Source organism: Typopeltis vanoorti, chromosome 24, assembly GCF_054136105.1.
Source record: "Typopeltis vanoorti isolate ZY-2024b chromosome 24, IOZ_Tvanoo_1.0, whole genome shotgun sequence".
Classification (NCBI taxonomy): Eukaryota; Metazoa; Arthropoda; class Arachnida; order Uropygi; family Thelyphonidae; genus Typopeltis; species Typopeltis vanoorti.
This window is the reverse complement of record NC_143572.1, coordinates 56722945-56749038: the sequence shown is the minus strand read 5'-3', so window position 1 is coordinate 56749038 and position 26094 is coordinate 56722945. Positions and strand designations below refer to the sequence as shown.

Sequence of the window (26094 nt, the reverse complement as noted above, 5' to 3'; positions counted from 1 at the left end):
ACACCAGATTTCTTTGTTGAAATGTTTTGTGGATGTTGCAAATACAGCAAAAGGGTTACCAATCCAACTTGTCTTCTTTCTTGAATTTGTACTTCTAAAGCATTTAATAATTTGGAACTAATTTCAGTCTTTAAATTTTTTAGTTCATTTAACAGAAATTCAAATATGCCTTCGCTTATTAATAAACTGGCATCTCACCGCCCTAAGGTCTCAACTGCTAGATGTACTGGTCCCAACGCTTTACGAAGCTCAATGATTTTAGGATATTGAGCTTCATTCCACATATGAGAAGTACCAATATCATTCAAAGCTAAAACAACATATTATTTTAATGTTATAAATCTTTCAATCATGGCCTCTAAACTATTCCATCTCATCTGGCAGTCAAGAATCAGACTTAATTCCTTTCCCTTTTCTTTTTTACATAATTCTGAAGGATGCTATCACTTATGGGAGATTTTCTAAAAAATTTCACTTCTAAATCAATTATTGATTTATTTAAATAAATTTAATATTGATTTAGGGAGATTTTCTAAAAAATTTCACTTCTAAATCAATTATTGATTTATTTAAATAAATTTAATATTGATTTAGGGGTGCTTAAGGGTCAAAGCTGTATAACTAAGAGGAGACCTCCACATAGCCTTTAAAGGAATGCAGAGAACTGACCAGGGCTTCTGACCTAATGACCAATCCTCACCTTCTCGTGGTGCACCCTGTTGGGTATCTACTTTGATACTGAACGAAAGAGGATGGGCTGGCAATTTGGGATTTAGCTGACCAAATTGTATTCTTATTGGTTAAACCAAAATAAAAAATGATGGTACAACATGACAAAATTTCATGCCAGCTGGGACGTCGCCCGATTAAACAAGGCCCCCGTTGTTTTCGCCAGGGAACCAGGGCAAACAGCGAAAAGTCAGCTACTGGAACAAATCTGAAAACAAACCCCAACTCAACATCACCAGAGTTAAATATCGGTACTATCAACGTAAGAAGCCTGAATGGCAAAGAAATGGAGCTAGCCGAGGAATTAGATAAGTACCAGATCGAACATAATAGGGGTGACTGAAACAAAAAAGACCAAAACTGGTGAGATCTTTCTGAGCAATAAATACAAAATGTTATATTCAGGCAATGACAATCAAGGAAAAGGAGTAGCCATAGTATTCAACACAAAATACAAGGCTAATCTTCTTGAATGGCAGTCAGTCTCAAGTAGAGTAATGTGGGCAAATATGAGAATGGGGAACTGGACAATGAGACTTATTTGTGCCTATGGTCCCACAGAAGGTTCTACTAAGGTAGAAGTGGAGGAATTTTTTGAGGCTTTAGAAAAAGCAACTGACACAATGAAAAAGGAAAAGTTGGTCCTTGTAGGGGATCTAAATAGCAGAGTAGGAAATGATTGTGAAACATACAAAAATATTTTGGGAAAATTTGGAGAAAAGAGCAAAGCTAATAATAATGGCAAATATCTGTTGGATTTCTGCTCAGGACATGGACTGGTTATTACTAACACCATGTTCCAACATAAAAATGTGCACAAATTCACATGGAGAGAAGAGGCTAGGAATAAGAAAAGTCTCATTGACTATGTTATTGTTGATAGTGATGTTTTCTCCCTGGTGCAGGACACCAGAGTGTACAGAGGATTTGAAATTGGAAGTGATCACTATTTAGTCTTGAGCAGGATAAAATTGAATTTCATATTGAAAAGAATAACATGTAAGAAAGTTTTAAAGTGAATAAAAGTTAAGCAGCTCTCAGATGTGAACTGTCGACTAAAATACAGAAAGATTATTGAAAAGAAAATGAAAGAGTTTGAGAACAAAAATCAAACCTTGGAGATTCAGTGGCAAACTCTGAAGAAAACATCGATTGATTCTGCCAGAGAGGCATGTGGTGAGGTTGTGTGCAAGGATAAAAAAAAATCAGAACTCCCTGGTGGACACAGGAAGTTAAAGAGGCAGTGAAGGAAAAGAAGAAAGCATATCAAAAGTTCCTGGCAAATAAGTCAGCTTTTACTCTTACAGAATACAGAAACAAATGTAAGAAAGCTAAACAGTGTGTAAAACTAGCTAAACAAAAGTCATGGGAGGACTTTGGAAAGAATATAGAAAATAAATATCAAGAAGGTGGCAAAATATTCTGGAGGTTGTTGAAGAAGCTTAGGAATGGAGGAAAGAGTGCTGTAAAAGGAGTTAGAGATGATAAAGGTGACATGAAAACAGGAGAAAAAGATATCCTTGAAGTATGGAGTAATTACTTTGAAAAACTGCTAAATGAAACAAGCAGTGATGACAGCACAGTGATAAAAAACACTGACCAGGCATGCAGTCAGGAATACATATCCATACTTGAAGTAGAAAAAGCCATCAAAGGCTTGAAATGTGGAAAGGCAGCAGGAGTAGATGATATTCGACCAGAAATGCTGAAGTATGGTGGTATAAAAGTCTTACAGCGGCTGCACTGCATGGTTCAGAAAGCCTGGACAGAGGGACGAATTCCCGATGATTGGAGTAGAGCTCTCATAGTACCCATATATAAAAAGGGAAATAAAACTGAATGTGAGAATTACAGAGGTATTTCCCTACTGAGTGTTCCTGGCAAGATCTATGCAAGTATACTGAGAAATGGTTGAGAAAAATTGTGGAAGAAAAGCTTGGTGAAGAACAAGCTGGATTCAGGCCAAATAGAGGCTGTCAGGAACAGATCTTCACTTTACGACAAATAGTCGAGAAAGCATGGGAATACAACAAAGACCTGTATTTAAGTTTTGTCGAATTGGAAAAGGCATATGACAAGGTGCCAAGAGAGAAGCTATTCAATATGCTGCAGTTATATGGTGTCAATGGGGCATTATATCAAGCAATACTTAGTCTTTATTTGAGTTGTAAGTCAGCAGTTAGAATTGAAGGAAGTACAGGAAGATGGTTTAATGTTAAATCTGGTGTGAGACAAGGATGTACATTATCCCCTCTGTTATTCATTATCTATATGGATTACATTATGAAAGAATGTGGTATTAAACCTGATATCAAAATTGGAGATGTTAATGTCAGCTCTTTGCTTTATGCGGATGATGTTATACTTCTAAATAAATCTGCTACAAGTCTGCAAGATTCTCTGACTAAATTGAATAGCTGTTGTAATAGATATGGTATGAAGGTCAGCAATAAAAAGACAAAGACAATGAAAATAGGCAGAATCATTGAAAATGTCAACTGTGTTGTGAATGGAGAACCTGTGGAACAAGTAAAACATTTCAGCTACTTAGGCACGATTTTTACTGAAGATGGTAAATTAAATATAGAAATAGACAACACAATCAGCAAAGCTGGTATGGTGGGAAGTCAACTGAATAAATTCATATGGAATAAGAAATTAGTCGGAACACTAAATTAGCTGTATACAAGACAGTGTTCAAACCAGTTTTAACTTATGGATCTGAGAGCTGGGTCAGAAGTAAAACACTTGACCAAAGACTAGAGACCGCAGATATGAGAGTCCTGAGAAAGATTAGAGGCGTGAACAGATGGCATCAATGGCAATATCATATTAAAAACGAGGATATTAGGAAAGAACTGGACATTGTCAGCATCCAGGAATGCGTTAGCAGAGCTAATCTCAGGTGGTATGGTCACTTAAATAGAATGGGAGAGGAAAGATTAGCAAAACAAGTGTTCTCTGCCAGGTTGGCAGGAAAACGACCCAGAGGAAGACCAAGATATAGGTGGATTGATACGGTACAAAGTGCCTTAGACGATAGAAATATAAGATCTGATAATGTTGGAGTCTTGACAAGTAACAGACTGATTTGGAGGAAAATTGTAGATAGGAAGTTAGTAATGATGTAATTTTTTCATGTAGTACTGTCATATCCTGTACACCCCTTGAGGGTACATGGCAGGAATTTGATGATGATGATGATGATGATGAATATTGATTTAGGAATAAAAAATTTCCAAATCAATTTCCCAAATTTTTCTAATTTGGGAAATTGATTGTAATAGTCAGACAACATATTATTATTATTATGTGACACCTCCAGGGAGTCCAAAGACTCATCGAGGGAGAGTGTGCCAACAACTTTTATCGTGAGCCATTAGTATCAGAGGTTCTACCAATCGACCAACCTTTGCTGGCTTAGGAACATAGGAAATCCACAGTTATCGAGATCAAGAGAATTTTAAAAATCCTCGCGACAGTCATCTTCACATTCTACGTCATTTTCCGATTCCCCACTTGTAACATATACATCAGTTTCAAGTCAAAATGTTAATGTTTTTAATTAAATAATTAATTAATTTTTACATATTAACCACCTCACCGGCCATTATGGATCAAATACGCATCATCATCATATGCTTTGTATCCATCATATATTTCAATGTAATATCAATAATATTATAATTTTAATATGCACTTCGCATCCATTATAAACTTTAAGTCTACAGACATCTTGGCCGGTAGCATGGTTAATTCTATTATCTAAAAGCATTTTTTTTTTATTTAAAAACCTAGTTTAAAAACTGGTTTTTAAACTAGGTTTTTAAAACTGACAAACCCTAATGGCAAAATGTGAAAGATGTGTTTGTTGTGAGATTGAACAGGAGACAAGAGAAGCTATGAATTTGTCAAAAGTGTGATATATTATTAGACTGAGTTATCAGCAAATATGAAACAGACTGAAGGAATGAAAGTGAGTGTAAATGCAAATGAAAGAAATGAAAACAGAACGAAAGCTAGTGAGGCTGATGGAGTGAAGGAATGCAATGAGGAAATAGAAGAAACATGCAGCACAGTGAGAGGGAGCAAGTTTATGGGAGTGACAGATAGTGAAATTGCCAGAATACAAGATTTGAAGAAAGAGTTGTAAAAATGAAAAATGAAGTGAGGAACGTTTGGAGTGATATTAGATGCTTACTGGAAACAAATGAAAGAGTACAAAATAATAGATTGAAAGAGAAAAACAAATGATGAATAATTCAAAAATGGCAGTGTATGGAGATTCCATTGTTAGAGGATTGGTTAATCAGAGAATCCATAAGGTCTGCTATCCAGGAGGGTGAATGAGCAAGATAATAAACACTAGATATGAAGAGGAAATGAGCAAGAGAGTCAATGGTGGTTGTGGGCATGAATGATTTAGTGGGGACAGGTAAGGATAAATATCAGGATGTTATTTGAAATGAGTGAAAGATAACAGTATAGTGGAAAGGTTGTCGGTGTATTGCTGTGGTATAATAATGATGAGTTGAGATGGAGAGCGAGAATCATGAATGGTATGCTGGTAGAGATGCATGAGGAGAAAGGACTGCAGTTTGGATGGGGGGCGTGTATTCAAGGGAAGAAAGAAATTGTATAGAAGTGACAGATTACATTGGAATGGCTTTGAAGTGAGTGAAATCGAGAAATTGATGGAACCACAGTGTGTAATGCAAGCAAAAGATCAAAAGTAAGAGGTGAAGAGAACATCATGATGAAAGTAGAACAGAAGAGAATGGAAATGCAAGAGACAGGGGGAAGTTGGGAGAGCTCAGGAGACATGGCATAGGGAGAGCGGATGTGTATACAGGGATGATCAGCATAGAAATGGAATGGATCGAGATGTGAGTGGGGTAGTTGAGACTAAGTAGATATATGGAGTAAGCAATGATAAAGGTGATTGGGCAAGGGTAGATGTGGTGGGAAAAATCATAACCAACATGGCTTGGATAGGAATGGTTATAGACCTAGTGAAAGTATTTCATCTCAGAAATAAAGGGAGATGCAATTGTTTCACTGAGTGAGTTTATTTGTCCAAAAATTATTGGAATTATTGAAATATAGTTCAATGAAGATGATATCCTAATGGGAACAGAAATGGAAGGGTACAGTGTTTTTTTGATAGGATAAAAAAGGCAAGGGGGAATTATGGGGGAGAGCAGGGAAATTATGTCCATGTAAGGTAGACATGAAAGAGGGAAACAGTGGCAATGGTTTTGAGACAGTGTAGTATGAGATAGAGGTTGGCAGAAAGAGATATTTAGTTGGATGTTGCTATGGACCAGGGAATGTGAAAGGAGGTGATGAAGAGATGTATAAGCAACTTGGGTTAGTGAACAAGGGAAGGGTGATGATTATGGGTGATTTTAATTATTATTATTATTATTATTATTATTAAACAAGACCTCATGGAGTCAAAGACTCATCTAGGAGGTCCTTTTATCTCACACACATCTCATCATACCGGGTCTTAAACACATTCAAACTCCCTGCAGACACCACACTCTCAGGCAAGGCATTCCAATCATTCACAACTCTGCACGAAAAAAACCTGCCTCTCACTCCCCTACTCACACCCTCTTTATACAGTTTCCAGGGATGACCTCTGGTTCTCCCCTGATCTCCCACTATTCGCTGTAGAACTTCTCCACCATTGATCCTATAGCAACCCCTTACCAACTTGTAGGTCTCTATCATATCTCCCCTCTTCCTTCTCTCCACTAGTCTCTGCAAATTACATCTTTTCAATCTTTCCTCATACTCGACATTCCAGAGGTCAGAAACTACCTTAGTCAGTCGCCTTTGGACCCTTTCCAACATCTCTTCATCCTTCTGAAAACCAGGTGACCAAATCTGGGCACAATAGTCCATGTGTGGCCTAATCAAAGCCTTATACAATGGAACAAGAATCTCCCTACTTCTACATGTCAGTGTCCTCCTCATCATTCCCAGAAGTCTTTGTGTTGTCTTCACAATTTTGGCGATGTGACCCCTAAATTTTAGATCCTTATCCACTATCACTCCCAGATCTCTTATTTCCTCTACTTCCAACAATATATTCTCACCAAGCATAAATTCTGCATCCCATCTTTGTTTTCCAAATTTTAAAACCTTACATTTTGCAACATTGAACTCACATCCCCATTTGCTTGCCCAATCACTCAATTTATTCAAGTCTTCTTGCAAGGCCACAACATCTTCACTACTCTTTATGGTTCGTCCCAACTTTGCATCATCTGCAAACAACTGAATATCTCCATCCAAATCTTCGCCAATATCATTAATATACAAGTTAAATAGTAATGGCCCTAAAACAGATCCCTGAGGCACTCCACTAGTGACTTTCCTTTTCCTGGATATTGCACCCCCATACACAACTTGTTGATACCTATCAGATAGCCAGTCTCCAATCCAATGCACTAATCTAATATCCAACCCCATCTGCTCTAGTTTGACTGTCAACTTATCATGAGGCACTCTATCAAAAGCTTTTGCGAAATCCAAGTATATTACTGTGTATCCTTCTCCTCTGTCCAAGGAAGCAGTCACATATATAGATTGGAATAAAGAGATAGCATTTGAGAATAAGAACATTGAATTTGAATTCTTGAGAGACAACCATCTCAGACGGTACGTAAAGGAGGCCACATCTAAAATTCTCGATTCCAAGGATCGAGAATTTTAGATTTGATTATTGCATCAGAGGATGTAATTATGAGTGGAGTTTCACACTTCCCTCCAGTTTGATAGAGTGATCATTAAGTGAAAACCTGGGTTGTGGCTACTACCTATATGAAGACTTCTGTAAGAAAAAGTATATGTGGAATTACAAGGCTGGTGATTAGGACAAGCTTAGGAGAGCTTATAATGAGGAGTTGAGTCTCATTTCATGCTAAATGTTGCTTGGGAACTGACAAAAGAAATATATAACATCAACGTGTGAACATATTCCGAAGGTCAAAAAGTTGAATAAAGTTGATATCAAATGGATGAATGAGAGGATTAAATATGAAATCTGAAAGAAGAAGATCCTATGAAAGCAGCACATGATGAATATTTTTTTTGAAAAATTTTTTTATCATCATGGTTTTATTACACCAGATCATAGAGGTCAAATTCACAGCACTTTTTCTAGGTTGTTATAAAGTTCACATTTAGAAATATTCATACAAGTTAGTAAATGCAGTGGTGATGCTTCCTCGATGTTGCAGATGGAGAAAACTTTTTTGCCATTGCTAAACTTTATTGGCCTCGTGTGTCCAGTCCTAAGAAGAGAGATCACGGTAGTGGCACAGCGATTAAACTTGGAGTTGGTAGTAGCTCCTGGTTTTTCTGCTGAATACCAATGATGAGTCATGTCCTGGAGAATCATTCTTTTTAAGTTTTCTTTTTGAGTAGTTTTAAAAAGATCAAAATCTGTGGTATCACTTGATGTTGCAGCCACTTCATCTGTGGTTTCATTTACTTTTACACCCACATAGCATGGAATCCATTGGAAAATTATTTTGGAATCCTTATGTTGTTTATGTTTTTTGCTATATCTCTAAGTATTTTTGATGTCTAGTGTAGCAGTTCTTAATAGCATGAATGGCTGCTAAGGAATCTGTGAAAAATATAAATTCATTTTTGTTTTGTTTATCCAAATGCTGCAGTGCTGTGTTAATGGCTATTAATTCTGCATGGTATGAGTTGCATCCTTTACTGTTGGTTGTTTTTAGCTCTATATTTTGAGAGCCACAGATGAGTACACCACTCCCAGAATTGTCATTTGGATTTTTGGAGACATCCGTGTAGATCTTTATTGATTCAGGTCCATATTATCTTTATTTTTGAAAGAGTTAATGATCTCAAGATTTTCTAGGCATTATTTCTCGTGTTTCCCTATTTCAAAATTAAAAATTATATTTTTTCTGTCTTGATTTGGAGGAAATGCTGGGTAACTGGCTATTTTATTTGGACAATCCAAGGGAATTTTATTTTTCATGGTTGTATTCATTGTCGATTTTTTCTTTATTCTGTTTGTTGGTTGCCACTTTTTAAAAAGTTCACTTGTTCTGTGACATGCAAGGTCGGCTCTTTTTTCTACAAATTTAGTAAGATTTTCTTGCCACATAATTTTTAAAGGAACAAGGTTGGATTCAAATTCTGCTATTTTTTCAGGAGTTGTATTCCTTAGTCCACATATGATTCTAGTTGCATTTTTCTGAATTTTTATAAGCTTGTCTTAACTGGTTTGTGATGTTTGCATCCAGATGGGCAAAGCATATTCCATTATGGGTCAGATAATAGAGGTGTATGTGACTTTTAGGGTTTTAGCATCAGCTCCCCACTCTCTACCAGAGATACTTTTGATATTTAGTCTTCTAAATATCATGATGAATAATGGTAATAATCAGTTGCACAAAGAGTCTAAAGAGTAGGCTAGCAGAATGACTCAGTTTTACCAACTGAGGTAAAGACAGCAGCAAACATGAAGTACGAGCAGAAATTAACAAATCAGGCCAAGAAAAACCCTCTGGAGTTTCTTCAATATGCAGAAAGAAGAAAGAATAACGATTATGGAAAGATGATGTTAATGGCTGGAAATGAGAGATTGGTAACTGCAGCTGACATAATCTAGGTATCGGTATTTCAGTCTTAACATAAAATCATAATAATGGACTATAGGCATTTCAAAAGAATGTGTAGGATATATTTTGCATGAACAATTGCAAATGAAAAAACTTTGCACAAGATGGGTGCCATGCTTGCTCACAGCAGATCAAAAACGCACTCGCATGAAAATCTCTGAACAGTGCTTGGAGCATTTTAACATGAATAAAACTCATTTTGTGCATCAATTTATCACTAAGAATGAGACTTGGATTCACCATTACACACCAGAATCCAAACAGCAGTCAAATTAGTGAACAGAAGCTTCTTTGTTCAGTGCCAAAGAAGATAAAGTTGGTTCCATCAGCAGGAAAGGTCATGGCATTGGTGTTTTGGGATGCTAAAGGCATTTTGTTTATTAATTATCTTGAAAAGGGTAAAACAATAACTGGGAAATATTATTCCAATCTTTTAACCAGACTAGACGAAAAAATTCATGAGAAAAGACTGGTTTGCAGAAGAAAAAAAATCATCTTTCATCAGGACAATGTGCACCTGCCCACAAAGATGTTTTGGCAATGGGAAAATTAAGGGATCTGCAGTATGAATTGTTGGAACATCAACCCTGTTCCTCAGAATTGGCTCCCTCTGACTTTTATCTCTTCTCAAAACTAAAACTCTTCCTCACTGGTCAGCATTTTTCTTCGAATCAAGAGGTGATTGCAGCTGTAGAGGGGTATTTTGCAGATCTTACTGAGAGCCACTACAGGGATAGAATAATGGTGCTGGAGCATCACTGGAATAAATGTATTAGTGTTAAGGGAGATTATGTTAAAAAATAAAAATAATTTTGAAATTATAAATTCGTTATTTCATTGTTAGGCCGAGAACTTTTCAGACCACCCTCATACTATAACAAGGTGACAAATATATTGGACAGGGGAGAAGTTCATCACTAAACCAAAGCAGATGAGATTGGATGATAGATTAGTGAGTTGGATAGGCAACTGGCTCTCCAATGGGTATCAGCAAGTTGTGTATGGGTATGCAGTATCCCATAAGAGGAAAGTCACTAGTGGTGTGCCACACAGGGCTGTCTTTGGACCACTGTTATTTATTCTGTATATTAATGATGCTGGGATGGGTTTAACTGGTGATAATCAACTGTTTGCAGATGATGCAAAACTGAGGAGAGTGATAAGAAATTGAACAGATGTTGTGCCCTTACAGGAGAACTTAAATAGATTGTATAAGTGGGCAACAGTATGGACTATCAGTTCAATGTTAAAAGTGTAAGGTTCTGAAATTGGATTGCATCCAATTTCAGAACCTTATCAAATATACATTTGGTGGGGAAATTTTAGAGGAGGTTGAGGAGACAAGAGATGGAGTGGTGGTGGACAAGGATCTGAAGTTAACAGGTTAAACTGTGAAGTCATCACATTAGATTATGGCAATGATGCAAAGGACCATAATATGTAGAAATAGTTAGGTTCCACTGTCTAAGGCCTTGATAAAGGATTACCTCTTACCCGTGATGAGTCTTGTGATTCTATGGAGGTCTGAATAATAATAATAATAATAATAATAATAATAATGAGTCTGTCAAACACAAAACAAGCTATAACCCAAACAAATTGCATAACTTTTACTTAAACTTCACATTAAAGAAATATTGCATATTGTGTAATATTTCTTTAATTTACAATTGCAAGAGAACGATATCAATTTACTTCAGCTGAACATTGTTGCATCTCAATGATGTACTAATGCTAACTAATGCAGATTAATGTTCATTACTTTAGTTTCTTTCTTTGTAACTGCAGTGAGAAGGTTGACTGACTGCTAGGGCTTACACTGCTTTGATTTTAATGGAACATATTCTATGTGTTTTGTATTTTAAGATTTCATGTAAGTGACATTAATTTACTGTACGCCCACGGATGTGAGACCCTTCGACACTTCTGCACATTTATTATTATATGTCAGAAAATTAGCTTTTCTTTTATGAAAATTCCAGTTCTTAAAGTGGTAACTATTTTGCTTATACAACAGTTGAAAAAATTTACATGTTTAATTGGTAAATTTACATAAAAAATCACGTGATTTCGTGTGTTGGTGATCAATTCATACATCCTTTATTTTTCTCTCTCCTTCAGCATGAATTGACTATTCTTGGCATATTACCAGGATCAGTTCTATGAAGTGTGGGCAATAAATTGATGTAATATTTATAAATTTTAACAAAAAATTGTACATTTTCATTTTTGTAATTTCATATTCTTCTAGTTGTTTCCATTCTCTCATTACTATTTGCATTTCGCTTGTACTTTTTCATGTTGTCATTTTGCATGCTTATATACAATTCATGCCAATCCATTTTTTTGTTGTCAATGCATGATTTCCTGCCATTTGTTTTGTTCTGTTTCCATGGATTTCTTTTATTTCTTGCACTTTTTTTTTTCAACTTCTGAAAATTTTTATTGTTCTGTTTCTTGTGATTTCTGTCCTATTTTCAGTGATTTTGTTTATTTCTCATGATTTCCTTTGTTATCTGCAATTTCTTGGGTTATCTCCTGCAATTTCTTTTGTTTTATTTTTGCGATTTGATATGATATGACAGGACAGTATGACAATGCAAAGCTGCAGAGAAGAACATCAATAATTATTATTATTATTCAGGCCTCCATGGAGTCAAAAGACTCATCGTGGGAGGTCCTTCCTAAGAACATAAAGTCTGTCAAGACTCATCGAGGGGAGGTCCCCCCTAAGAAACACAAAGTCTATCATACCACTCTTTAAACTCATTGACCGTTCTCGCTCCCACCACTCGATCAGGCAATGCATTCCACAGTTCAACCACCCTTCATGCAAAGAAACCACTCCTTACCCTCTTGCTCACAGTTTCCTTTCGTAACTTCCAGGGGTGGCCTCTTGTCATCACTCCTTCCCGCTGTTCAACCAAGCGAAAGAACTCCCCAGTGTCAACCCTGTAACCACCTCTCAACAGTTTAAAAGTCTCAATCATATCACCTCTCCTTCTATCCACCAAACTCTGCAGTCCACATTCCCTCAGCCGATCCTCATAACTATCCTTGTACAGTCCTGAAACCATCTTTGTCATCTGTCTTTGTATCCTTTCCACAGTTAATTTATTCCCTTCAAATCCTGGGGACCAAATCTGAGAACAATAGTCCAAGTGTGGTCTGATCAGAGACTTATACAACAGAATGATAACCCTCTTATCTCTGCAGGTTAGTGTCCTTCTCATAATTGCAGCAATCCTCTGTGTTACCTTTACCACCTTTGCAATCAAAAAAAAAAAAAAAAAAAAAATCAGCTAACGCCTTTTTTTTTCTATTCCCGTATACGGGGAGTAGGCGAGGCCATTTAGCCCTATCTAACTTTTGGAGACTGAGTGGGCAGTTCAATCTCCACTGGTACCAATCAGAGATAGATGGCCCAAGGCTATCACTAATTAAGCGGTACACAGTGAAGAGAGATGGCTCAAAATGTGCTGCCATCTTGTGGTCCCTAACCCTAACAATATATTTTAATGTCTGAAATAATGTGGGTTCTACGGTCGATTTTCTTGAGTTTACAGGACGAAAAACCCGAGTTTCCGGGAGGAAAAACCTGCTTGCCTGTGCCAGAGATCAACTAACTCGGGAACCGGTCGAAAAAAGGCTTAGAAAAATTTCCTTTAGTTGCTGACTAGACTCGAAACTAAATCTTCCTTCGTGTGGTGAAGCGCCGTGGTGTGCAAATGCCACATCCACTGAGCTACACAGGCTCCTCTATGTCCCTAAACTTCAGGTTTCTATCAATCGTCAACCGCAGATCTCTTGTCTCTGCTACTTCCTCCAGTATAACTCCTCCAATAGAGTATGTAGCATCCCATCGATGTTTCCCAAACCTCAAGACCTTATGTTTTGATGCATTAAACTGATACCCCCATTCATTTGCCCATCTATCTAGCTTATTTAAAGCCTCTTGCCGGGCTACCACATCTGCACTATTACTAATAATCCTTCCCAGCTTCGCATCATCCGAAAACAACTGAATATCCCCTTGCAATCCACTGGCAATTCAGCCAGAATGTGTCAAAAGAGAGACTTGGAATATGTGGATGCTTGGAGGGCATTTGAGGATACAAAGGAACTGTATGCATTTGAATGAGGAAGGTCATAGGCATCTAGAGAAAAGTCTGTTCTCTGAACAAGTCAGTGTGCCAATGCAGGGAAATTAGAATTATCAGGATGAATGGTAGTAGGGGTGGCCTCTTCTGTGAATAGGTGCTTGGGAGAAGGTATATACATTGTATCATGCTGAATCCAATGGAGTCTGGAGGGGATAATGATAGGTATAGAACAGTGACAATGTCTCGATTCTTTATATTAATGACAGGAGCATCTGGAATAAAGAATATGAATTGGTGGCACTGATAGCATCAGCCTATGCAAAGATTTTTGTGATCTCTGAGACGTGGTAGATGGAAGATGATATACTGAGAGGAATAGAAATAGCAGGGTTTAGTATTTTTTGAGAGCATGAACATTCAATGAATGAGTTCAAGGAGTGGTATGATAGACTGCGCTATCTAGAAAATGTCTCCCACAATGAGTCTTGTGATTCCATGGACCCATGAATTATAATAATAATAATAATTCCATTCAATACATGGGAATGGAATGTGAGTGGGTTACTCTAAATTCACTATAGCAAACTTTCCACATTGTCTCTGATTTCTAGTAGTTAACTAAAGAGATCGTATAATAGCAAAACAATCAACAATCAATGTTGCACATAAGTTATATGCCAAAGAGAGCTGCACTGTGTCCCACAGAAATTACACAAGAGTTGTATTTATTCAATAACCTTAATTTACAGCTACTTTCTAATGTGTCCATTTCATAATGTTGCAGCGTACATTTATGTAATGAAGACTTTGTAATCCGATTCTCAATTATAAGCAATAGTACTCATAATTCAAGATCTGCTACATTATGTGTAGCATAGATAAAAATGCTTGCAAAATATGTAGATTGATGATTAATAAATGTTTAAAAGAGTTTAAAAGATCAAAAATAATAGCTATTTTGAAGCCAGGTAAACCAAATGAACAGGTAGAGACGACCAATCGCTCTGTTAAGCACATGTCTTAAATTATTGGAGAGACTTTTACTGAACAGATTAGGCCCAAAAATACTGGAACATATACCTATTGAACAGGCAGGATTCAGACCAAACAGAAGCACTATAGACCTATCTTTGACTACATATATAGAAGTAGGATTTCAGAAATGCCTTAAGACTTCAGTTGCCTTTATAGACCTCATTGCCACCTATGATACAGTTTGGAGGCAGGGCCTCATTTATAAACTACTTAAAGTTACACGGTGCAAAACAGCAACTGCACTTATCAATAATATGCTCAGTAATAGGTTATTCCAGGTTATTATGGGAACCAAAACAAGTGGAAGCAAATTACTGAATAATGGGCTTCCCTAGGGCTCTGTCCTTTCTCCGATGTTATTTAGCTTATATATCGCCGACATGCCAAACCATATCCAGAAAATTTGGATATTCAGATGATTTGGCTCTGGCAACAAGTAGTGGTTCAATAGAAACTACAGAGACAATACTGACAACTGACCTGGACTCTCTTGGTAGATATTTCAGGAATTGGCATCTTCAACCGAATACCAATAAGTCTGAGACCTACTGCTTCCACCTTAATAACAAACTTGCCAATAGAGAACTTCAGGTTTACCTTAATGGACAACTTCTTCGACACAACAGTACCCCAAAGTATTTGGGAATAACTCTTGACAGGTCAATGACATTTAAAAAAACACCTCTTGAACACATCAGCTAAAATCAAGACTCGCAATAATATAATTCAGAAATTGACCAGAACATCTTGGGGAGCTTCTGCGATGAAACTTAGCTGCTCAGCTCTTGGCCTTGTATTTTCCACTGCCGAAATGGAGCTCCAGTGTGGGTTAACAGCACACACACCACCCATTTAGTTGACAAACAGCTCAATAATACTATGTGTCTTATTTCAGGGACAATCAAGAGTACTCCTATAGAATGGCTCCCTATTTTAAGCCATATTCCTCCCCCACAATTAAGAAGAGCCAACACCTTATGTAGGGAGTATATAGAAAGATCCAGGATGGGCGTTTTCCAGTGCATAGAGATGCTTCAAATTTAATAAATAGACTGAAATCGAGATATCCTCCTGTTAGTACTGCTATAAGACTGCTAGAGGACAATTTTTGACATCAATCAAGAGTGGAGACGCCAATGGGAGGTGTTTGCAGATCCAGACCTGCAGAACCTTCCCTGCATTGAAGAACAACCACCTGGATATGACCTTCCACGTAAAACTTGAATTACTCTAAATTGGCTAAGGACTAACCACGGTCAATGTGCAGACTTTTTTTTTTACAAGTGCCAGAAAATTTGTTCCCCACAATGTGACTGCAGAAGTGAGAAGCAGACCATTCGCCATATTCACCAAGAATGCCCACTGAGAGCGTACGAAGGAGAGGAACAAGATTTCCTGGTTCCAATACTTGCAACTATTGACTGGATTAATAATTTAGATATAAACTTGTAATATCTGACTGATAGAAGAATCTTAATTTTCATATTTGTAATTTCTACTGGAGTTGTTTGTATATTTAATATGTTTGTGCTATATACATATATTTAGAGATGTTGAGATTAGATTTTATATATATATATGTGTCTATTTATATTTTAATTATATACATACTGTTATAATTATCACCGTCACTGTATATGTTTTTTTTTTCTTGCGATGTAATGGCCATGCGATAAATAAATAAAATAAATAGTTCATAATGTTGCAGCGTACATTTATGTAATGAAGAATTTGTAATCCAATTCTCAATTATAAGCTATAGTACTCATAATTCAAGATCTGCTACATTATGTGTAGCATAGATAAAAATGCTTGTAAAACATGTAGATTGATTATTAATAAATGCTATTCATTATTGATACAGATCACATTACTGAAGGAAAATCAGGTTTGTCTGATTTCAGAAGTTAATTACATTATTAGATAAATAATTCATTCAAGAAATTGATCAAATATTTATTTATTAAATGAATATTCCACCTAATTTACTTAAAAGAGTATAATTTCGATAACAATGTCATCTGCATAAGCTCATTTCTTTACTTTACATAGACAATATTTTAACTTAAATAAATCAACACATATGCAGGAATTGGATGAGATTCAAATTTTGGAAATGATGGTTGACAGTAAACTAAAGTTTATAGGGCATATTGCAAGTGTTGCAAAGACTGCATATCATAGTGCTACTATGATAAGAAGTACTCTGCGTAAGGATAATGTTTTTACATCAATGTGATGTAGAAGCATTAGAGAGGATCCAGAGACGATTGACTAAAATGATAACAGGACTCTGGAATGCTAGCTATGGAGAGAGGTTGAAAAAATGTGGATTGCAGGAGGAAATGTTTAAGTTAGTGAGGGAATTTTTCTCATAATGTAAAACACAGCTCCTAGGAGATGTAATACTGTCATTACATTATGAGGAGAGGTCACTACCCAGACCGGTTTCAACCTTTTTTGAGGTCTCATCAGTGAGTAGGTAGACCTGGAAGATATCAAAGCTTAGTGAAAAGAACTTACATACCTTCACTATACGAATGCCATAAAGGTGTATTTGTATTTTATAGCTAAGATGAAAAGCCAACGGCTAGTTTTCTGGCAACCTTAATAGAAAATATTTAGAAATTTATGTCATCTGCATAAGCTCATTTCTTTACTTTACATAGACAATATTTTAACTTAAATAAATCTACACATATGCAGGAATTGGATGAGATTCAAATTTTGGAAATGATGGTTCTCACTATTCTTGATATTTAGAAAATATCAAGAATAGTGAGGGAGCTTGCTCCACCTTAGTGAGAGAATGTTATCATATTATTCCAGAAAGGATTATAAAAAGAGTAGAAGGTGAGAAAGGCAGAACTAGAGGCCATCTTCCTGGAAGTTATGTAAGAGTGTCACGAAGAGGGATATGAGTAGATTTTTTACATGGAGAATTGTAAGTGAATGGAACACATTACCGGCATATGTTGTTAATGCAGAGAGTGTTAAGAATTTTAAGATTCAGTATGATAAATATGTTGTCAGTTGAATGAACTCCCACGATGAGTCTGTCAACTTCATGGAGGATGTATTAATAATATCTTACAGTCTTTAACAAAAGTAATTAAGTATAATGATAAACTTGCACATAAGAAAATCAGTAATTTTTTAATGATAATTTTGTCTTTTATGATAAAAAATATGAAGCATGCAGGGAAGCATAAATGGCCTGCTAAACAGAAGTACCGCAAACACTCAGGTACGCAAAGATCAGAATAGTGAGCTTAAAAAAATGAACAAAAACATCGAGAGGAAAAATGGTATATAAAAAAAATTACATGTAATTTACTAATAACATTCATATAACTAACACTTAAATTATATAAAATGATATTTAAGCATATGAAGTAATTTATATACTTACAGTATCTTTGTTTTCTATGTCTGTGTCTACTTCGTATACCTGTTGCTGCAAATCACTCTGTTTTGGTAACCTATGTGAAATGCAAATAAGTGACCAATATTAATAAGAAAGAATAACTAAGAAATATCATCTCAGATAACATATGACAAAGTTAACAAAAATGGTTAGAACATTCCAAGAGAATGCTCTTAGAATGCATGACATAATAAGACGTCATCAATAGAACCTCTGTTGTGCAGGTGGAAGAATAATGCAACATGCACTGTTCAGTGAGTAAAAAGGCTAGGGATTGATTATCATGAGAAGAATCGTTGTGTGGGTTTTTATCAACTGGGAGTGAGTTAGTCTTATGCAGAGTAAACAGGATTTTTTGTTCCAGAATTTTTTTTTTTTTTTTTTTCACAAAACAGGTAAACTGATCAAAGAATACATACAACGAATCAGTGGTCTCCAGGACTAGTCCTGGGACTCCCATAGAAGTGTCATCTAATTTTTTTTTTTTAATATGAACCCTATCCACAAATTTCAGCTATAAATATATCGTAGTTTACATTATAAGTACATACTAACATACTATTAGTATACTCTACTCTACCAACCAAACTTGGAACCTTTTTCCAAGCCACTCGAGACCTCCAATAAGCAGGTTGGAAGAAGTATATATCTTGGTTGAAGAGCAGAAGTATATACACTAGATGTATGTACTATACACTCAGTCAACAAGGCAAACAACAACAATAACAAAGTATATAACATACTTTGTTATTAATCAATAATCCCAATCATACCAATTTAACTAGTCCATGGACCAATGCGTCAGGAAACTAAAATGTTTCCTGTTAGCAGTTATCATTCACTAAGAGTTAAGAAAAATTAGATCTGTCCTTCAATGATGGGTGACAAGTCAATAACAAGCTCATGGAGACAACGAGGATAGTTCCACTAATAACTAAACAAACACATTTCATTACGTGAATTATAAATTAATGCACATCATGGGTTTATTAAATAAAATAATAAAGTAACATAATAAATTACCTGAGCCTCCATAGTTCAGTCAGCATATATGAAGCCCTTTGGTTTTTGCACCACCCTTGTACAATGGAACTATCTTCCATTCCTTCCATTCCTGTGGTATCATTCATGAGCTGAGACTCAAGTTATACAAACATGTGAAAGGCCTAGCCAATTTGGCTGAGCATTCCTTTAGCAAACAGGCTGATATTCCATCTGCCCCTTATAGACAAATTCTTATCCAGGTTATGCAACAGCTCTTCAACCTCATTTTCGTGAACCTCTAACTCTTCATCCAATGTAGCAGGAGCACTGTACACCATGTTACATACACCTGGTTGATATGTCTTAGCAAAGTGAGCACTCATTAAGTGAACAATCTCATTAGCTAATGAAGCTTGAGTACCATCTGCATTCAATAAAGTTATTCTTTCACATTCATTCTTTCTTTTGCTTGCGGCATAACAATAAAATGTTTTTGGATTGCCTTTAGCTTGCATGACCAATTTCTTTGCATACTCCGATTTAGCTTTCTGCACAGTGCTCGTTATTTTTCTGGCCTGAGCTTTATATCTTTCATAACTTCTCTCACTGTTATTGTCACGATCTTCTTTCCACATCATCTTCTCCTTCTTAGGCTCATGAAAAGGGATCTCTTGCTTAATAAGGGTGCACATCCATTTCACTCCCAACCTATTCATTCTTCGAACAGTAGAGATACATTCAGATACCACCTCATTTAAGCACTTTTCAAAGATTCCAATGCACAGCTGATATTTTTCCCATTCAGTAACTGATACCATAGGCCCAAAGATAGTATTCTCCTAAGCTGATCATAATTTCCAGCTTTGTAGTTCAGCATGTAACCTGTTTTAATCAGAGCATCAATACAATTAAATACTTCCCAAGAAAGCACAGCATGACCACTGTCACCAATTGGTGGTAAAATAGCCATATTCTTAACAGAGACCCCTCCTCTGACATTATGAGCAAATTCAACACTCTTTGCGCTTGAGTTCCTTCTTTCACATGCTGCTTGAGAAAGTTGTCTCATAGCAATTCAATAAATTCCTCTTCTTTCTTATCACGAGATTTCTCTTCTACCCAATTAATGTTTGGAAAATTAAAGTCATCCATAATGATCATTTGTTTGGTACCCATAAGGCTATATTGGTAATACATTTCTTCGTTCCCTGCAACTGAGCTGCCAGGTCTGTAGCAACACCCCACCTTATATTTCATTCTGTTAACCTCCACTTCACACCGGATAAATCTAAACTCACTGCTACATGGAACATTGTTACCATCATTATTTTCTTGTGTTTCTACCCTAACTGGACTTAAGTCATCTGACATCATTAGTAGCACTCCTCCTCCTCCTCCTCCTCCTCTCCTATCTCTTCTGTCATTCCTAAAAATAGTATATCCATTGCACTCGATCCCACTTACCATATCTGATTCTGATAGCCAAGTTTCGCTAATGCCAACAATCTTAGGTCACATCATATTCAAGAAAACAATGATCTCAACCCCATTGTTTCTAATGCTCCTGGCATTTGTGTATAGATGTAATAAAATACCGCCTGGCCTATTCTTATAATTAGATATGCAATCTATTTGGTCTTGTTCTAGAATTTTTTTTTTCCCTTAAATAAAAAAAAAAATAAATAAACAATATTTCCCAAAAGTAATTCAATGCTCTTAACTAGTCTGTAATCCAATATGTTGAAAATGAAGCTATTAAGATGGTTAGTGTATCCGCTCTCCAGCCAAAAGGCTGCAGGTTCAAATCCCGCCCTGGGCATGGATGTTTGTGATTGTCTGTGAAAGTACTAATGGTGGTAGTTAGCAGTAGATGGAGTTGGTGTTAGATGATGAAGGTTGGTGGAGTAGTGAGACAAAGAGTTGTAAAGTAGATGCCCTCCCTCGATGAGTCTTTGGACTCCCTGGAGGTGTGATGTAATAATAATAATAATAACACAAGAAGTCTGTTAAGAATAGACCTCTTGTGTTAATACAAATAAATATCTCTAACAGCTGAATGAAGAGAATACAAAATATGTATTCTCTTCATTCAGCTGTTTATTCAGGCAAGAGAGCAGGTCAAGAAGAAAACAGAAATTAGTAGCAATGCTACATTCATTTTGCAGATTATGTAACCCAAACAGTCAAAGAATATGCCAAAAGATAAAAATTCTACGTAAATGCAAATTCTAGTTTTGAAGACTTTAAAGACAACAGTGAAGCCTTAAAACTATCTATGATGACATAGACAAGAAAATTTGTTACTAAAGATAATTTAACCTAATATTCATCTGATATTTGATGATCTTCAATATAATGATCAATATATATGATCTTCAATTATGTCATATTCTGGAAAATAAGGAAGGAATGCAACAGCTGGATTACAAAGAAGTTCATGAAATATTATAAGTGGGAATCTAGAATTGAAGGCATGAAATCACTTCCATACACAAGATTCAATGGAAGGAGACTGAAGTCCCACAGAGAAACAGATCTTTATGAAAAGATCAAAGAAATTACAGTAGTCCCCCCCCCTTATCTGCAGGGGATACGATCCAAAATATCATGTGGATACCTGAAAAAATGGATAATATCAAACCTTTTATCTACTATGTTTTTGCCTATACATGCATACTTATGATAAAGTTTAATTTATAAATTAGGCACAGTACAAAATTAACAACAATAACTACAATAATAAAATAGAATAATTATAACAACATACTGCAATAAAAGTTATCTGAATGTGAATGAAATCTTAGCAACCTCAGTATGCATTTATTATTATTATTATTATTATTATTATTAAAATATTATTATTAGTGCGGTCGGAGTGTGGTTAGATGATAATAAAGGATTGAATGTGTGTAGAAAATGTAGGGAGAATGAGGAATTGAAGTGTATTTCGGATCGTGAGTGTGATATTTTTGTCAACCTTCAGAATGAAGGAAATAGGGATATGACAAGAAACGGCAAGGTTGTACATGAAAATTGTGAGAGTGTGAATGTAGAAAGTGTGAATGATAGTATAAATGGTTTCTCAGAGAACAAAAAAGATGAGATAGATGCATTGAGTGAGATCGCGTTGTTGAATAGTGCGATAGAAAGGGCAAAACAGCAGCTAGAGTGCATGAACAAAAGTAGACTGGATGAACCAACCAATAATAAAAGGTATGACAGGAAAAATAGACGTATGAATGTGAACATGAACAAAATGAAGGATAGAGTACTGTATGGAGACTCGTTAGTACGAGGTGTGTTAGTAGAGGATTTGACAAAATCGTACCAACCTGGTGCGACCATAAAGGACGTAACTGCGTCTATTAGAGAGCAAAAGGAAAGGGTGAAAGAAATGATTGTTGTGGCAGGTACGAATGATTTGAAAGGAGATAAAATGGAAATGATAGAAGACCTGAATGAATTGTTTGAGGTAGCAAAAGAAAAGAGTGAGAGAGTTAGAATGATGAGTCTTTTGCCACGGTATGACAGTGAAATGTTTAAAAGGGGGGCTATAATTGCGAATGACTTTATGCGTGGGTTATGTATGATGAGTGGTGTGGAATTTATGGATGTGTGGAGTGAGTTTGATGGGCGAAAGGATCTATATAAGATGGATGGCTTGGTTTGAATTGGATTGAATGGTTACGGTGTAAGAAGACTTGAGAAAGTGTTGCTGAATGTAGTGGATGTGCAAATTCAGGGAAACTAGATTTGTTAGGGGGGGGGGGAGAGTAGAGATACAGTCCTTATGGAGGCAGTTGAATGTAAGAATGAATATAATATGCCAGAGCAAATAAGGACAACAAATCTGAGTGGGATAGTTAATATAAGGCATCAAGGTAGGGTTGGGGCTAATGGGGGTCTTAAATTCATGTACACTAATACTAGGAGTATTAGGAACAAGAAGGAAGAGTTTTTGGCCATGGTTGGCACTTCCAGACCACAGGTTATAGGTATTAGTGAAACATGGCTGACTGTAGATGATATAACTAGTGGGATTGAATGTGATGGGTATAGTATGTTCAGGAATGACAGAGAGAATAAAATGGGGGGAGGAGTATTGTTGATGATAGCTGATGAGCTACAGCCAAGGAGAATAGAAGTTGAATTGCAGGATAGAGAAAAGAGCACATTTGAGGCCATTTGGTGTGAGATTGTGGCTAGCAGAACTAAATATACAATTGGGTGCTGCTATAGACCAGGTGATGGAAAAGATGGTGGTGACAGTATGCACAAGCAAATAGAAGAAATGGGTGGAAGGAGGGTGATTATTATGGGAGATTTCAACTATGGTCGCATTGATTGGAGTCAAGAGAGGACACATGGGAGGAAGGAACTGGATTTTATGCGGTTATTAAGGGATAACTATCTGTGACAGCATGTAATGGAAAATACTAGGGGTCAGAGAGTGCTTGACCTAGTAATTACATCTGAGGATTTGGCTGTAACAAATATGACCACATTGCCACCAATCGGTGAGAGTGATCATAGGGTCTTAACTTGGGAGGTGGCTAAAGGTGTAGAATTTTCAATTAAGACAGGGTACATGTGGAATTATCGGGCTGGAAAGTATGACATGCTTAGGAGTTTGATTGGTTCAGTGCCATGGCATGTACAACTGCAAGGACTAGAAGTTGATAGTGCATGGGAGGTAGTTAAGAAGTGCTTGCATGAAGCAATGGCTGACTGTATACCTAGAGTCCGAATAATAAATCAAGTAGGGGTTAAATGGATGAATAACACCATTAAGCTTGAGTTGCAAAAAAAGAAACAACTATGGAGGGAATTTAAGGAGAAGGGTGACCGGCAGGCACATGAACGGTATAAAGCGCAGGCCAGAAGGGTGACGAGTATGGTAAGAAAGGCAAAAAAGGATTACGAAAGAACATTGGCCATGCAGGCTAAAGAGAATCCTAAACAGTTTTTTAGATATGTAGCAAGTAAAAGGAAAAATGTACATGGCAGATTGATTTTAAAGAATGCTGATGGTAGGGAGGTAACTGAATCAGTTGAGATAGTTGAGTTACTGAGTGAGCACTTTGCAAAAGTATATCATCTAGGTGGTGACATTGCAGAAACGAATAAACCAGTAGATTATACGGGAATTGTGGTTAATGAAGTGGAGGTGAGTAGTCTATTGCATAACCTCAATGTCAATACATCTGTGGGATTGGATGGTATACCAGCTCGTGTTGTACGAGAAGCAGCTAAAGAATTGTCAGCACCCTTGACCATTTTGTTTAATTTGAGTCTCGGGTCTGGGTTAGTCCCGAGCGGGTGGAAAGAGGGGAAAATAGTTCCACTGCATAAAGGTGGTTCAAACTGCTGTTGTAAATTACCGACTGATTAGCATATCAGGAATCATTGTCAAGGTCTTAGAGAAATTAGTCAAGAAAAGAATACAGGATTGGATAGATGAAAATGGGATATTGTATGGGGGACAACATGGTTTTGTGAAGGGTAGATCATGCCTCAGTAACTTGCTGACGTTTTATAACACAGTGATGGCTGAACTGGATAGGGGTAATGGGTTTACAGTGATACTACTGGACCTTGCCAAGGCCTTTGATAGGATACCACATGGAACCCTAATCAGTAAACTGGAGCAGATGGGTATAGATATAGGGTTGGTGAGATGGATAAGAGGGTGGTTGAAGGAGAGATATCAAAGAGTGGTTTATTCAGGAGTGGAGTCTAAAAGACGTCTTGAGACTAGTGGAGTGCCACAGGGCTCTGTTCTTGGACCACTGCTTTTCAATTTGTTCATCAATGATATTGGAAAGAATCTGAGAGGAAGTGTTCACTTGTTTGCTGATGATGCAAAGTTGGGTAGAGCAATTGTGAGTGCACAAGATGTCAAAATTTTACAGGATGATTTGGATAGTTTGGAGGACTGGGCTAGGAAAAATGGATGTGAATTTAATGTGGCGAAGTGTAAGGTTATGCACTTTGGGGTGAAAAGAATAGCAGCAGTATATCGCATTGGTGGAATCATACTCCAGGAGATTGATGAGGCCAGGGATTTGGGAGTGTTGGTGGATAGGGAGTTAAAGTTTAGGGGGCACATTGCAAAAGTAACTAAAACAGCTCACCAAATCACTTGGCTTCTGAAAAATACTTTAATATGCAGAGACGAACAAGTTGTTGTTCCTCTGTATCGAGCCTTGATAAGACCCCATCTGGACTTCTGTGCCCAGCTATGGGCACCAGGGTTTCTTCGTGATGGGGAGGAAGTGGAGAGGGTCCAGAGACGAGTGACCAAGATGATAGCAGGTCTGTGGAATGAACCTTATGAGAATAGGTTGAAGATTTGTGGGTTGCAGAAATTGGACGATAGGCGAAGGAGGGGTGATATGATTGAGACATTCAAATTACTGAAGGGTTTTTATAAGATTGATCCAGAAGATATTTTTGAAAATATGACTGGTGGTGGCCATGCATGGAAGCTGGGCAAGAGCGTGGTTGACAAGGGTGTTAGAGCTAGGTTCTTTACTTGGAGAGTGGTAAATGAGTGGAATAAGCTTCCAGAGTCTGTTGTGGGTGCTACGACTGTGAATGAGTTCAAGGCAAGGTATGATAGATACTGTGTGAATGTTGAATAGTTGTTCTTGACATGATGTTAGGGCCTCCCTCGATGAGTCTATCGACTCCTTGGAGTTTCCCGGAACAATAATAATAATAATAATAATAATAATAATTATTTATTTATTATATTATGAAGTCGAGAAGAACTTTCACCTTTTTCACTTAAAAGGAAGTACTTTACGGCTTCTCTTTGGCATATCCGAACTGCCAGCATCACTACTCTTGTGCTTTGGGGCCATTATTAAGTAAAATAAGGGTTACTTGAACATAAGCACTGCGATGCTGCGACAGTCGATCTGATAACCAAGAGCTACTCTGAACGGCATACAATTTAAAACTTATGAATTGTCTACTACTAAAAGAAAAAGCTATACAACTTCATTTCAGCAATGTAAAATTACATAGGTAAAGGGGATATTAGATCCTACATTATTTCAAAGCCAAATGTTTGTAGAAACTATCAAAGTTTCATAAGTTGACCTGAGAGCTTACGAGAATACAATCCTTGGTATTATTA

General features: G+C 36.7%; 1 protein-coding gene across 1 annotated transcript in view; it reads right to left on the bottom strand.

Annotated features, from left to right (window-relative positions):
* The window catches only part of Ziz (dedicator of cytokinesis protein Ziz), an 826359-nt gene that overhangs the window by 672636 nt on the left and 127629 nt on the right, over nucleotides 1-26094 (bottom strand). The window contains exon 4 of the mRNA XM_090414187.1: nucleotides 17952-18021. Within this exon, the coding sequence (XP_090270313.1) occupies nucleotides 17952-18021 (70 nt within the window). The remainder of the gene's footprint in view (nucleotides 1-17951; nucleotides 18022-26094) is intronic.